We start from the raw sequence: 17170 nt of genomic DNA on the forward strand, positions 1-17170 counted from the left end.
TGTTCAAAACCGTTGTCAAAGTACAATGGTTATGTTTATACAAAGCATGTACAGTTTTGGTGAGCTTAACACCAAGGTAATTAAGATAGTCAGTTCTCCAATCAAAAGAATAACATTGTTGCAGATCAGACACAACCAGGGAACTGAGACCAATGGGCAATGCCTGAGTCTTCTCCGCATTAATTCTGTAATAAGAGATATCACCAAAAACTTTTATAATTTGCAAAAGATGGGGAAGCGCAGTCTGAGGGTTAGTGGTTATTGTTGCTGATTTAGTACTACCAGAGTTTAGAAATCCCTATTGTCTAGGCCAAAGTTTACACTGGACTGATTCTGTGTAATGTCAAAGGGATTCTATATACATAAAAACTACTTGTATTTTGAAAACTCCTAAATCCTATGAGAAATGTGGCAACTAACTATAGGTATCGGATCTGTTATCGGGAAACCCATTATCCAGAAAGCTCCAGATTATTGAAAGGCTGTCTTCCATACACTCCATTTTATCCAAATATTTAAAAATGATTTCCTTTTTCTCTGTAATAATAAAACAGTACCTTGTACTTGATCACAACTAAAATATAATTCTTATTGGAAGCAAAACCAGACGATTTGGTTTATTTAATGTTTTAATAATTTTCTGGTAGACTTAAGGTATGAAAATCCAAATTACAGAAAGGTTCGTTATCTGGAAAACCCCAGGTCCCAAGCATTCTGGATAACAGGTCCCATACCTGTATAAGATACTTCCTAACCTGACATGCTCTCGTCTTTGTTCATACAAATTATTTGGTTTGATGAGTCCCTGATTATAGTTTTTACCTGTACAATTTCCATATTCACACATCACAATTTTGCAATATTTATTGCATTTTTACTAAGCAAAAATTGTCTTTGTTAAAGAAGATCACGTTTCTCACTTTTTTTAAAACTAATAAAACAAGAAAGAACTCAAAAACAAAGCAACAGGGAAATTCCGCCCCCCTCCTAGTCTGCTGTTTAAAGCTGCTTACCCAGAACATGCGTATGGAAGGGGTTTTTCTTTGAAGTTGTATTTTGTGTCCGAGGGATAATTATACATTGACATTACTGCTCCCAAAATAACATCACCGTCTCTGAAGGAGCCTTGCAGCGTTGTGCCTTTCAGCAGACACATGGCCTTTGAATTCATTTCTTTGTTTCCTTTGACGCCAGTTAAAGGGATTGACATCGTCACCAGTAAAATAAGAATAAATTCACCTGGTCTAACCGGCATCATAGAATTTAATTGCATTTTCGTTGTACTTTTTTTTTTGCAAAATATGTTAGAATAGAGTTTGTAGAAAATACTTCCATATGATCCCCATGCCTGGTATTTTACTCAGGTAAGACAGTATTATTATTATTTTCAGTTAGCTTTTCATTGTGAATGCAAAAATCAGAATATAAAAGTTTGTCATTTGCCTTTAGTTTTGCCCAAAAAAGACCTGAACATTTTCTAAAAATGCATATTTTGCAAGCAGACAGTATGGCCAGATGTACAGCCCTGGTCATAAACAGGCAATGAAACGATGTGTGGGTTTTTATACTTATTTTTGAAACTCTCTGTAGACCCAGTTCAAATAAGGTGACTAACTTGGAATGAGTAATTAGGGGTTTGACATATTGGTCTAAAGGGACCAACAGGTGAAAATACTTCAGAAGAACAGGTGCCATTTGGGTGCTGCTTTTGAAATACTTGTTAACCCTACTCACTATTTACTCACTATTTATTAAAGTTGTCCAGTTCTTTTGTCAGATTCTAGTTAGATTCTAGACTAGTTCTGACCTGGTCAACTATAAAAACACATGTCAATGAAGGACTGAACTTTGTGGACAGTTTTGCCATCTCTGTAGTCTCACTGTATTTAATTCACAAAACAAAAAATAAAAGTATTTATTGCAAAGATGGTTTTCATCTTTTAGGACACCCTAGCCAGAGTTGAAGATTAGGCAAAGGTTATATGATCTCAAAGGATTATCAAACACCCAGGGAGCACATAAATGGAGCTCATATACTGTGAAGCATACCTTAAATGAAAGAAGAGTTCAGTAGAACCAGCCTTGTAGCCTTCTGTTTCCTGTTGAGCATCAACTTAGATAATGAGGGCCTTGCCAGATAAGATACTTTGAACATCATGTGAGCATATTTACATGAACATTGTGAAGGCAAGCTATCTGAAACAATAGTAAGCAAGCCATAGTCATAGGGTGGGCCTAACAAATATGGTTTTTTTAAATGTTTGGTATGGCCAGTTTAGTAGATACAATGCTAGTGTGCAACTCCATTAGATGTTCATGTCATACTAGTGTTTAGACAAATACAAGAGTCCTCTGCACTCAACCCATTATCAATATACTGTATTTAAGACATTGAGACATTTTGTGCCTACAGCTACTAAAAAATGTCTTACAAAACAGGGATTGTTTGTCCATATATTGCAATATATTTAAGCTGGCCACCCTTCCCAGTTATAGTCATGTGATCCCACTGGTGGCCAACCAAGGACAACCAAGTTCGGGAGTTTTACTTTGAAAGCAGCAAGTGAGTTTCAGGTAAAACTTAGTCCCTGTGTAAAATGTCTAATGAAGCAATAGAATTCTTAATGAATCAGATGCAATTTGAGTGTAGGACTGGCCAGATATGGGATGACTTTGACGTAGTTGGCCAACTTAAATATATTGCAATATATTGACAAACAAGTGATAAGTATCAGTTATTAAATTACCTCTTTTCTAGAGTTTCAAAATACCATGTACTCTCTTGCCTAAAAAAGAAAATCTTTATGTCATTCACAGTCATGTTTTCTACTTTTACTTCTCTTCCCTGATTCCTGTAGAATTCTGCCAACAACCCACCTATCTGGCTTCAGAGCCAACTGTTTTAGGTTAAACTTTTAAAATAAAATGCATTCAGAGACAAAGAAGTATTTCTATAAATGTGGACCAAGGGAGTTATTAGTCCACGTTTTATCACATATCACATGAAAACTCTATTGAAGAACTGAATTTCGAGAAGTTTCTTCTCCTCAAATTGAATCTTGTTCATGACTTTTCATCATCATTATCATCATCGTCATCATTTATTTATATAGTGCCGACAAGTTCCGCAGTGCTTTACCATAGTTATAACAAACAGGGAATAAATAGTGAATAACAAACACAGGTTTACAGAGGATTAGAGGGCCCTACACATGAGAGTTTAGAAACTAAAGGTTTGAGACATTAGGATTTTAGAAACTATTTTGTGATTTATGATACAGCAATGATTGATTAACTAAGGTACATTGAATAAGATTCTTTAAACAGGTGGGTCTTTAAGGAGCGTTTGAAAGTTTGGAAAGAAGGAGAAAGTCTGACAGCTCAAGGCAGAGAGTTCCAGAGAAAAGCAGAAGCCCGAGAGAAGTCTTGTAGAATCTCTCCGTTTCATCACATTTCTGCCGTAATGACCACGTGGAAATATAAACTATATAAACTCTATTTTATGGTCTTTACTGGGACAGGGGCTTTATATACAGATCAAAACAGAAAATGATTTAGATAATTCCGTCTTGATGCAGTTGGGTATTTCTGTAGACCCACATCAAAAGACTCTTTTTCCTTCAGAATGGTCACCCGAAACCCTTTTTATTTGGACACTACTGTTTTTCATTCTACCAGGAACCATAACTAAAGTAGCGAGGAAACATAACTTTTACTTGGATTTAATTTTTAAAAAATCATCATTGTTCTAATTAATTATAAAAAACCAACATAGTGAACTTATTCAGATTTCATCACCCCAGGGATTATGGACATATATAAGAAGGTAATAACTATCTTGGCATTGATACCATAGTGTTAATAACCCTGAAAATGCCATTTGCTTAGGTAGCTCCCAGCAAATCCCACTGCTTTCCAAAAAATCCACCGTCCAGAAGGACTTCAAGTCCCAGAATCCATCACTTCACAAAGGAACAAGACGAGGAAGGGTTTGCTATATTATTATATTATACTTTGAGCCTCAGGGACGTTGGGAAATGATTCATCAGTGTATAATGGTTTCCTTTCAATCTGTGGAAACAGGACTGTCTCTGTAAAGAAAATTTTTTTTTTCATTTATTTTTGGAAGTTTAGATAGTGTTTATACTTCTTTTCTACTAAACCCAACTGAACAAACTCATGTCCAACGGGGGGGGGGGGTACATTTTTCCTTGAAGAGGTAATCAATGGCCCAAATAAATGCAGAATAGATGTATAAAAGTTTGTAACAATGCCCCATCTGTCTCAGGGATCTCAACAGCAGGGAGGACTAGGCTTTGGGCCTAGGGAAGTGACATTATGAATTACCATGATGGTGGACGTATGGATGCTGAAAATTTACAAACATATTTGATGTTGTCCTTTTAAAGTACGTTTTGGGGCTGTTAATTATAACCTTGCATAAAGGCTTTGTCTAGATTATTTGCTTTGCAATATATAGTTTTTAGTGTCTACTGCTCTTCTGCACTAGTGCAAATCCAATGCTTGAGCATTTATTTATAATACTCTTTAAGAGTAAAGATTATAAATCATGATGAAATCTGTTATTAAAAAAAATATTTAAAAGAATATTACTTAGGACATAAAATACATATTAAACAGCACCCTTTGCACTGACCAGCCATCAAAGCAGGCTTATTGCTAACTCTTTAAGGACAAACTGTGATGCGGTTGACCATTTCTTTAACATTTTTGCATTTCTTTTACAGTAAATTAACTTCCCTTCACCAAAGTTACAAACATATAGTCAGTTTGGAGTTTAATTCAGATTATATATTTGTTTAGTTATAACGTCTTATAATGTTGAAATATATTTGGCTATATTTTGCCATATACTGTATAACATACAACATTTCACATTTTGGGCAGTAAGGTTGGTTCAGTCAGTCATTTGTTTTCTGATAAATTCCATCATATGCAATATTAAAGGGGTTGTTCACCTTTGACTTTACATTTAGTATAATGTAGAGGGTGATATTCTGAGATTTTCTGAATTTTTTTATTATTTGGTTTTGAGTTATTTCGCTTTTTATTCAGAAGGTCTCCAGTTTCCAGTGTCAGCAATCTGGTTGCCAGGGTCTGAATTAGCCTAGCAAATATGCATTGATTTAAATTAGAGACTGAAATATGAATAGGAGAGGAAATTAATAAAAAGATGGGTATTAAAAATTAGCAATAACAATAAATTTTAGCTTCACAGAGCATGTGTTTGATAAATGTGGTCAGTGACTTGTGACCCCCCTTTTGAAAGCTGGAATTAGTCAGAAGAAAAAGGCAAAAAAAAATGTAATGAATAATGAAGATCAATTGAAAAATTGCTTTTGGCCATTCTATTACATACTTAAAGGTGAAGCATCCCTTTAATGGATTTGAAGGGGCAAATTCATCAAGGGTCGAATATCGAGGGTTAATTAACCCTCGATATCCGACTGGGGAATGGAAATCCTTCGACTTCGAATTTCGAAGTCGAAGGATTTTGCGCAAATACTTCGATCGGACGATCGAAGGAATAATCGCTCAATCGAACGATTAAATCCTTTGAATCGAACGATTCGAAGGATTTTAAACGATCAAAGGATTATCGTTCGACCAAAAAAACTTAGCCTAGCCTATGGGGACCTTCCCCATAGGCTAACATTGAGTTCGGTAGCTTTTAGGTGGTGAACTAGGGGGTCGACGTTTTTTCTTAAAGAGACAGTACTTCGACTATCGAATGGTCGAAAAGTTGAACGATTTTTAGTTTGAATTGTTCGATTCGAAGTCGAAGTCGTAGTCGAAGGTCGAAGTTGCCCATTCGATGGTCGAAGTAGCCAAAAAAACACTTCGAAATTCTAAGTTTTTTTTCTTCTATTCCTTCACTCGAACTTAATGAATGGGCCCCGAAGTGTTGTCTTCTGCAATTCTCTCAATGAATGAATTTCTTATACGTAGTTATACAGATTGCACTACACTGCATAGCTACTCTATATGGATCCACTTACAATCCTGCAGCTATTTTCTTTAACTTCACATGTTCTGCAGTGTTGCATTGTTTTAGACACAACTTGTTAAACTCCAGAGGGCTTATTTACAAAACCATAAAGCAGCATTTTATCCAAAATTTAAGTTAAAACACACACAATTGTGCTGTGCATTTTTATCTGAAAAAGACAAATTTGAGCTAAGCTGAGCCAAGATGGAGTAATTTCTAGTGCTCCGCTTCAAAATAACACTTGCATGTTATTCTTTAGTTTGGAAGAGAATTTTTTTTTATATATTTATTTTTTTTCTATATGACTTAAAACACACTACAATAAGCAAGGCAGTCATTATAGTATGCTGGGACTTCAGGAAATTAAGTGACTTGTCCAGGGTCACAACATCTAGACCAGCTCCTCCTTATATATGAAATTGTAGCGATGCAGCCTGCAACGGGAACCCTGGAATTTTTATTTATTCACAGTATAGGTAGCTTAAGATTTCCATGGTGTTGATTGACAAACTTTTGCACGATTTATTATATGGACTAAGCAGGCCCAATTGTGCTTAGCTCAAAGATGTAGAAGAACAACATGCATGTTTATTGCAAAAATTATCTTTTTTTTCTAGTAAATGATAGCGTATAGGGCTGAAACATTTGTTATGGTGAGTTTTAGTAAAAAACCCAAGGGAAGAAAACACAGAAGTAGCTCAAACTCAGAACTGTCCTGTGGTGTTTATACAAATGACCTGTAGATGTCACTGTGCTCAAGACTTATACTGTGCATACTTTCTATACAGCTTGTGGTATTAGAGTTGCTTACTATTGTGTAATGGCTGCATGAGTCTCTTCTAATAAAGCACTGTTATACTCTACTCATCCTCGGCTACCAAAACATAACAAATTGGTGACAAGATGTCTCTTCTACCTCTGCAGCAGCCTGCACCTTTTCTCCCACACCCTGGTGAACCTACCATACCTTTTACTGCTTGGATCCGTATGTTTGAAAATTACATTATTGCTGCTGACCAAGGGGAGATTTCTGCTGCTAGAAAGCATGCTTTACTTATTCACTGCCTGGGAGCAGAGGGACAGCGTATATTCTATACATCACCATTACCTAATGAGACTTATGAAACTGCACTTACTGTTATAAAAAACTTTTTTGTGCCAAGAGTAAATGTGGTGGCTGAAAGATATATATTCCGCCAACATGGACAGCATCCACAGAACAATTTGTAGCAGCTTTGAGAGAGCTGGTTGTTACCTGTGAGTTTGGGAATCTAACAGATGAAATGCTAAGAGACCAAATAGTGGAAAAAAACAAACTCACCTCGCATTAGAGAGAAACTGCTCCTAGAGCAGGATTTGACCCTTGCAAAGGCTATTACAGTTGCTAGCCAAATTGAAACAGCAGTGGCAGAGGCCAAAACTCTCAGTCAGGGAACTGCTGGGAATGTACAGACTGTGAATTCAGCACTGTGGCCTAATAATGCACAGTCACAGGCAAAATACATTGCTAAGGAAAGGGATTCACCTACACTGCAAAACAGAGCAGCAAATACAAATAAAAAATACTGCTTTCGCTGCGGCTCAAGACAACACACTGCAAATTATGTTACATGTCCTGCAAAAGCTGTACGGTGCCGCAAATGCAAAAAGGTAAGGCATTTTGCTAAGATCTGCCGTAGTTCTGCTAAAGATGTTCATGAAGTCACTACTACAAATGTCACAGTATTAAGTGTGGATAAAGCTGGTACATTTATTCCAGACAAGTTTATATGCACTGTCAGTGTCAATACTGTGTCTGCTGACAAGGGACACTCCATTAACCTGATTCTTGATACAGGTTCAGCTGTTTCTATACTACCAAAGGATATTTTCTTGAAATACTTTGCAAAAGATCCGCTTGTTGCACCTGCCCTGAAACTGGTCAGTTACTTAAAGGATTCAATCCCTGTGCTTGGTTGCTTGCCAGTGACTGTACAATTTCAGATAACGGACCACAGTTTGTCTCATCTGAGTTTGAATCCTTTCTGAGAGAGAGGAATATTGTGCATAGGAAATCTTCAGTGTATTACCGACAAGCAAATGGAGAAATCGATCGATTCAACAGAAGTCTGAAAGAAGAACTACAGACAGAATATCTTAGGGCAAGGCCAGACGTGGCGTTTTTGCGTTGCGTTTTTAAAAAAGAACAGCCAGGCTTAAATACGCATAAACTGCACTACCACTGAAACGAATGGAAAACGCACTATGGCAATTCACACAGGGCGCTTGCAAGCTGAAATCCGCCACAGGACGCCAGTATTGGTGTTTTTTAGCAGAAACGCCAATACGTCAAGAAACTACCAAATCAATAGACTCTATGGGATCTGCACGTTTGAAACCACACTTTGCGTAAATACACAGCATATTTTAAATATGGCATCCAAATTCTCAATGAGAACAATAAAAACAATGAGAAGTGCATGTTGGGAAAAGAATCCTGCGTGCTGAAAAACGTTTGAAAAACGCATGTTGACGGTCGCATGTGGTTTCAGTGGCGTATTTATGCCTGGCTGTTCTTTTTAAAAACGCAACATAAAAACGCTGCAAAAACGCCACGTCTGGCCTTGCCCTTACTGGGAAATCTTGGAAAGTATTTACAACAGAGTTCCTACATAACTACAGAGCAATGTGTCATGCAACAACCCAATCATCTCCAGCTGAATTATTACATGGCAGACAAATGTGCACTAAGTTACATCTTGCAGACATCAAACTTCCATCTAAATTTACTACACCACTTGAAGTGAGACGCCAGCGAGGACCATACACATATGAACTGTTGATGGACGCTTAAGGAATGCAAGTCATCTTGCTCCTGTTAGATGTGATTTGGAGAAGCTCCATTTGATGAAGGACATTTTCCTACTCCTGATGTCAACTGCAATAGGCCTGAAGAAAGTGAACCTAAAAGGCGTCCTGAGATAATCAGAAAACTATCTGCATGGACCAAGGACTTTGTGATGTCAAGAATGTATAATATTGTTTTAAAATGCATACTATTTAATTGTTGTTGTTTATTGTAGTTGTCCAAATGCTTTCCTACTATAGGAGGAATATGTGGTGTTTATACAAATGGCCTGTAGATGTCACTGTGCTCAAGACTTATACTGTGCATACTGTGCATACAGCTTGTGGTATTAGAGTTGCTTACTGTTGTGTAATGCCTGCATGAGCCTGCTAATAAAGCACTGTTATACTCTACTCATCCTCAGCTACTAAAACATAACATGTCTCATAGGTCCAGTTTTTATAGTGCCTCCAATTTCAATGATAACATTTTTAATAAAAAGCCAGTAAGATCAAATTGTCATATGCAAATGGATTTTCCTAACTTGTACTGCAGAGTGTTTGAGGAACAATTTGCAGAAAGGTTCATTTAGGCGTAATTACTAAATTGAGGGAGATGGAAAGTGTTTCAACAAACCTCCATTTTTTCCCAACTAATCAATATTCAAAAGTGATACCAAGAAAGAGATAGTGGACACCTTACTAAATTTACAAGACTAAACAAATACATTGCACTCTTCATTTTTAATTTTGAAACAATGGATCATTTATACAGAATTATTTTAGATAGACAATATAATTAACAGCTGAATTATATGATAATATGATTGGTCATTATTTGTTTGTGTTTTTTATTTCTATCGTATTCAATTCTGGTCTCAGAATAATAATGTAGGCCTTTGGCAAAAATAGACATGCCACTAATCCACTGCTAGAAGCTAAAATAGCAAACACTTCCACTGCCACCATGTACTTCCCTGTGGTGCTGAGGTAGGCTGGGATGAAGGAGATCCAAACAGCTCCAAATATCAACATACTAAAGGTGATCAGTTTGGCCTCATTGAAACTGCCTGGCAACTTTCTGGCCAAATAAGCAACTACAAAGCACAAAGAAGCTAAAAATCCCATATATCCCATTGTGCATGAATAAACAAAAGGTGATCCCTTGTTACATTCCACAATAATGGTGCCCATCTTAGATTTATTGTCTTGGTATTCAAAAGGAGGAGAATGTGCAAGCCACCCAGCACATATAATCACTTGTATAGCTGTGCACACAAGCACCAGGGTGTTAGTTACTCCAGAATTCAACCATATCTGCCCACTACTCTTTGGCTTGGTGAGGTTGAAGGCGATCACCACCATCATTGTCTTTCCCAAAACACATGAAATGCACATGACAAAACTGATCCCAAATATAAACTGCCTGAGGATACAGGTTATAGTAATGGGACGACCAATAAACATTAAAGCACAGAGAAAACAGAAAAACAGGGAAACCAAAAGGATGTAACTGAGATTGCGGTTATTTGCTTTCACAACTGGAGTTTCAGAATACTTCAAGAAGATAAACAGGATGATTAGGGGAAAGAAAGATGCCAGAATAGAAAGAGCAGCCAAAGTGCCACCCAAGATCTCTTCATATGACAAAAACTCCAGTGTTCTATTCGAGCAGCCGTCATGCATTTTATTTGCCCACATATCTTCAGGGCATTTCATGCAGTTTGCAGAATCTGAAAAATTAAACAAAGCATTAACAATAAAAAAGAAAATGTAACCTACAATAACAAATAAAATGTAACCTACAATAAAAAGAAAAGTGCCAGTAAAAAATGGTTTGTATTGAGTGCCATCCAGCTCTCTGGATTTCCTCTTTAGACCTTACAGTAAATATGGTTTGAGTGAATTTTAATAATGGAAGTAAAATTCTTGATAGGGATTATTTAGGATTACAAGATTCTGATTGTGTCTATATTACATGTTAAGGTAAACTATGAAACGCAAATTCAGTATTTCTCATTGTGCTTACCCGTTTCATTGGTAAACTCATCTTCTGAGCATAAGATACAGTCAAAGCAGCAGACAGGCTGTCCCTTCCTTTGAGCCTTTCTGTATCCTGGAGGGCAGCTCTCGCTGCATATGGATTTTGGTGCCTAAAAGAAAATAAATAGAAGCATTGATTAGAATTAAGTTCAGTTCTAATATTATACCAATTTTACATACATGCTCCACCAAGGAGAAATAGTAGGCACGATAGTTAGAATGGGGCTTCCACTGAAGGGGATCAGTTTCACTGTGGTGTTCTTCCTGAGTTATCCATCTCTAGCACACCTGAGTGTGTGAGTATATTTTGTCTCTACACTAATCTATTGCCTCCTTGAGTATTGTTTAAAGGAAGTACCTTTTGTTTGTTCAGTAAACCTTCCGTTCATGGTAAGGACCTACTGACTCGTTTTTTTCATTCTTTAAACTGGTGCATCCTGAAAGTTACAGTTCACAATAACACTTTTCCCCCAGACATGACCACTGAAGGCTCAGCTGAGAATTAGGGTCACAGTCACAGTGATCTACATTTCAGTTGCTGTGGTTTTGAAGAGACACCTCTTCTATCAATTAAATATGTTACCTGTTTAAATTTGTGATTCCATTTGATATCACTTTGGTTGATTATCAGTTTCTGCCTTGCAGGGGCGAATGGGAAGAAGCTGCCGATCTGACTAAGGGTATCAGTTCCCCTGGATATCACCAAGTTCATAATATCATATTGTCCTATAGGTCCTTCATTTGCAGAATACAATTTTTCTCCTGATTTAGTTTGGAGATGAATATTTTTGAGGTATTGGCTCAGCTATATTACAAACAGATATACAATATTGTTACAATGTGGAAATACAGCTGAATATACATTGTTGAAAGTACAAATATGGCATTCATAGTCTCATGTATGCTTTCTATGGGAAATGTATTGTCATGAAACAACTTTGTTAGTTAAAGCTTTAGATTAGAATGTAAGGGACTTTTACAAGTGTCTACACCTTCAGCTTTCTTAATTACCCCAATGAATTTGTCAAAGGGGAATATTAAAAACCAACAGAATCATGTGTTGCCTGACAACACACTGCCCTTAGCAGAAGCACCAGACACCTGTACAGCATCGGACTGGAGGTCCAACGGGGCTTCGGCAAACAGGGCCCCCACCCCCTCTGGGCTCCCCTACCTCTGTCACCGCCCCCCTAGAAGCCCCTGTCCAACCCTGAACCTGTACATACAGATTCTACAAGGCTGGCACACTGGGCTGGACATTTCATTGCCAGTGCCATCCACAATGCTTTGCTTTTATAAGGGGGGGTTACGCAATATCAGGAGCAAAGTGTGCTACACTTCCTATCACATATAGCAACCAATCAGCAGGTAGCATTTACTGGTCACATTTGAAGGTATAGGCCTTACTCTGCCATTATCTGTCCACTGCCTTCCTTATCACCTTCTGTAGCAGTCCTATAGTGTAATAATAACTTTACCAAATGCCAGTGGGGGGGGGGTTGTTTACTGGCTGGCTGAGAGTGGGATGATCACATCTGTCCAATGAGGGCATGTCCAGTTGGTAACAGCTGAAGATGGAATTCTCCATATTAATCTTTCTTATACCCTTGCCTAGAGATATTATAAAACCTCAGAACAAGTATTGTTTGTACACCTTTCTGTAAGAAAAATGTAATTGTATGGCATTCCTTTAAATTAGTGGTCCTTCACCTTTTTTTTAAAGGCATCCAAATTCATTCCGGGAATGATCTTCACAAACTACTAATTTGTTCAAAATTAGCTATGCACCTCATATTAAGTGTTAGTTTCTACAGTAGGAAATAGATCAGGAAGATCCACCCTAAAGAGCATGGGGACCTATTTTGGTCTCTACTTATAGGTTAATTAATCCTTTTAAAGCTGAGTGTACGTAATCCTAACTAATGTTTTCTATTCTAGGATACAAGTCTTTCATATATGCCACCAAGGTAAAAAGTATGTATTGAAATGTGATACCAGGTGACGATTCCCCACATATAGGGGGTTATTTACTAAACTCCAAATGCAAAAATCTCGAAAAAATTAATGATTTTTTTTTATAAAATTGCACTTTTAAAAGATCACAAATTTTTCAGAATTTATTAAACCACAAGGCTGGAAAATCCAGCATCTCAGACCTGTCGGGGTTGCATATAAGTCAGTGGGGAACTCCCAATGATTTTTTGATGTGCGCTGGGTTTCGTGCAATATCCCGATGTTTTCAGGCTAAAAAAAAAAATCTTAAAAATCAGATGAAAAATCTGAAAAAATCGTGAAAATCAGATTTTTTCCTGCAAAGCACTTTTTCGGGAAAATGTAATAATAAATAAGCATAAAAATCCAGAGTGGATTTGATCGAGTTTGTAGAAGAAAATATTGAGATAAATTTGGACTTTGATAAATAACCCCCTTAGACTTCAAATAGCTGTGAAACTCAAACAAAAAAATTATATGGCAATTGCTTCTATTAAACAGCCATCATATTTACTAAGAAAGGCACTTTTACTATCAAAACACTTATTTACTAGTCCCATAACCAATAGCAATCAACCCTAAATTAACATATTTTGGTCTTATTCAGTTAGCTATATTAGATAAGATGTTACATCATTCTATTTATTTGTATATCTTGTATTTCATTGATTAGATTTCACCATGAAAGAGGGGTTCATAAAAAGGACTTTTACACACAGGCTTTTTTATGCATTTAGAATCCAATGCTAAATGCATAAAAACACACATTGCGGGAAATGTAACACAATTCACAAAAGAACAAATTTGTGAATAAAAAGTCACATGTCGTATTGCAATATTATTCATTATCTTTAACTGCATTGCAAATCTTTATTGCGCATTGTGAACCTTTAGCACCTGTTTGAAAGTGGCATAAACTTTTGGAGCAAACGTAAAACTTTTTAATTTCGTCTCAAAAGGACTTTAAATGCATAAAAGAACACCTGTGTGTAAGAGCTAGTGATGTGCGGGCCGACCCGATACCCACCGGACCCGCGGGTCGGGCTGGTTCGGGTCGACCTCGCACTGCTCCTCGCGGGTGGCATCCGACTTCCGGGTTCCGGTTTTATAGTCTTGCGTCTGCTCGCACCGGCCCTTTTGTGACGTCATTGTGACGTCATCGGCGGGGCGGGTTGTCGCGGGTCTATAAAAGGACCGCGGAAGCACGGGTGGGGGCGGGCGCGGGTTGTAGCAGGGCGGGTTAGGGTCGGGTGCGGGTCAGGGACCAACACATCACTAGTAAGAGCCATAAATCAAAGGAATGATTACCATAATAAGGCCAGTAAAGAATGTATTCTCCCTCTCCCCACTGTAGTCTTTTTTCACCTTCCTGAGAGCCAAAATTGGAACCTGAACTTGATAGACATATATGTATCTAATCTATTTCTACATATCTACAGTACATCTACCAGTAATCAATAAACAGAAATGTACCATTGTAGGCTGAAAAGTTTTCATTAGATTTAACTGGTAACCAGAAAGTTGCATGGGCAACAGTATTTTATGCAGTGCGGTAGCAAATGAATACACAGCTCTGTAAACAGCATACGTTACTCTAAAACTCTTTATTTCATAAATAATATCAAAGCTTTTTAATGACTCATTTCCAGTGCAATTATTTGGCTTAACTAATTGCCTATATGTAGCTTTATCTGGGGGTGGACACAGAAATAAATTATTCCAAAAACCAGAAGTAAAATAGCTGGGACATGTGGTTGGATTGATGCTGTACAGAAAGTCTTGAAACCCAGGAATTTGCTCTCTGTGCACTGAGAACTGGATGGAACCATTGAGAACACTCAAAGCTGATGATAACGTGTCTGTGAAAAATGAAAATGATGCTGGTATTATCCAGACTCTACCACGTTGTGGACCTTTAGAAACTGAGTAAATCAAATTTAAAAAACTGACGTGGGTACAAAATGTTATAACCACACTGGCTTTGGATTCCTCTATGACTTTCGAGACATGCACATAGGTTATAACATATTTTGTTGAAACAACTGCAAAGTAAGCAATGCATATGCCACTTTCATGTAACACTGCCCTTAGCTCCTGACTTGTTCTCAAATTATTTTCCTCATCCGATGCAACAAGTCCGACCCATGTCCAGCCAAAGTAATGGAGGAGCTGTACAAAGCCATCGTACAGGGAACGGTCATTAGGTACAACCCGGAAGAAAGATGGGAATAATGTTTTATCATCTAAAACTGGATTTTGGTCTCCATAACTAATCTAAGGACATAAAAGATAGTTAATGGTTAAAATTGAACAAATTATTCATAAATGTTCTAGCAATAAAAGATACTCTGAATAAAGACACTGGAGAGCAGGTGGTTATTAGTAATATAGTGCTCACTTGGACAAATACTGTACTTGATTAAATCCCCTGTTTATGGTGCCTCAGTAAACACGGGAGCTTCCCATAAGCATTAATTAACCAACTGGTCAGGCAGTTATTTTTATTTGGAGCATTGCATGTTGAGCCTGGAATGAGGCCTGTGTGAGCTAATGCTGATTCTGATACATCTATAAACCTTATGCAGCAATATAATATTGCACATGAGGGCTCATTTACAAAGAAATATGCATTGCACTGAAAAATTGTTGCACAATTCCTATCCACAGCAGTAAATGAAGGGAGAATTTCACTGAAAGAAAAAACTACTGTATGAAGCGAGGAAGTTCAGATCCCATAAGCAGGTGTAAGGAGGACATGGGTTGATAAATGAATAGGAAAATGGGCATTCAAATCAGAAAAGGTGTGGTCCTGTACAAAATGTTATACTGGAGCCTCCAGCATTTTTCATCACAACCATTTTATACGAGCATGAAAAATGTTATATACCATAGACTTAACTCCTAGTCATGCCAATAGCAGCAGTCTGATAAATCTGATAAATTAAACTACTGAATTTAATAAATGAATACATCAATATTTCTTCACTGTTCACACATTGAAGTTTGTACATTCTTTTTGAATACTGTTCTGTACTTACATGTGGGTAGCTATAGATCTGGGTAAGTTCTGCCATGCTATACGGCAGCCCAATAAATCCAGCCAGGGGCCCTTTGGTTGTACATCTGTAGCCTGGAACATGATCCTGTCTCCCAGAGAACAATTTTAAAGTGGCTTCCACTGCATTCGAGACATAGTCACACGAGTCATAGATCTCATAGCCCAATGTAATATTTGGGAGAAGAACAGGATTTTTGTTAATTTCCTCTACAGCAAAGATAATTACAAGGATATGTCTGTAGTATCGCACAAATGCTCTAAAATATAATAAAACAAATAAATAGGTGCCTGCACAACATTTTATATACTGTATAAATTACAATTTGATGAAAACAAATATCTATTCAGATCAGTCCTTGATTGATGAGCGAGAACCTTCCCTCAGGCGGCATGGAGAGGCAAGTTATGGCAAAAAGGGGGTGGCAAAAAGCTGCCTCCGGTAACTTTAAGTGACGAATTTCCATTTTTAAACACGGAAATTAGTCTCTGCGCTCACTGCACTAGCGATGCGGGGGCAGAAATGGTGCTGCATATCACACATATCAGGAGTAGTGATGAGTGAAATTTTTTGTCAAGTTTTGCCGCAAAAAAAGACGCCCAGAGATTCCAATGGGTGATATCTAGCATTTCCCCTCATCCCAAAGAGCGGAAAAAAATGCAGGGGAGACCAAAAATAAGTGTGCCATTACCCTAAAAAGCACAAAATGTACCTTTTAATTAATGAAATTATAGTACAATGAATAACTTTTTTCAAAAACAAAGGGACAGGAGAATTCTCACCATGCTTATTAACCCTCCCAATCTCCTGTATAAAACTGCTTACCCAAAACATATGTACGGAAGAGGTTTTTCTTTGAAGCTTGGGTTGTTTGACTGTGGAAAATTATACAGTGACATTACAGCTCCCAAAATAACATCACCATCTTTGAAGGAGCTTTGCAGCGTTGTGCCTTTCAGCAGACACATTTCTATGTTCCCATTGACACCAACAAAATATATTGAAATTGTCACCAGTAACACCAATGAAATCATGGTATTTTCACCTGTGATGGACTGAGATCTCAATTGCATCATACAATTTGATTCAAGCATTTTCAGCTTCATAGATAAGACATAAAAAGAACTGATAAAATGTTTTTTTTTCAGCAGCTAAAAGCATTAACATAATAAGCACGAAATACTTATATTTTCATTGAAAACAATATAACAGTTTGTTTTGTAGAAAATATTTTCATGGCATG

General features: G+C 37.3%; 1 protein-coding gene across 1 annotated transcript; it reads right to left on the reverse strand.

The window, feature by feature from the left end:
• Window positions 1-3601: 3601 nt before the first annotated feature.
• LOC108695872 (vomeronasal type-2 receptor 26) lies at window positions 3602-16895 on the reverse strand. Its single transcript, XM_041569062.1, has 7 exons — window positions 16753-16895; window positions 15910-16186; window positions 14822-15145; window positions 11463-11684; window positions 10866-10989; window positions 9713-10569; window positions 3602-3637 (listed from the first exon to the last, which is right to left on the reverse strand). The coding sequence occupies exons 1-7, from the start codon at window positions 16893-16895 to the stop codon at window positions 3602-3604; spliced, it is 1983 nt and encodes a 660-aa protein (XP_041424996.1).
• Window positions 16896-17170: the final 275 nt, after the last annotated feature.

The sequence above is a fragment of the Xenopus laevis genome, chromosome 7L, assembly GCF_017654675.1.
Source record: "Xenopus laevis strain J_2021 chromosome 7L, Xenopus_laevis_v10.1, whole genome shotgun sequence".
NCBI classification, from domain to species: domain Eukaryota; kingdom Metazoa; phylum Chordata; class Amphibia; order Anura; family Pipidae; genus Xenopus; species Xenopus laevis.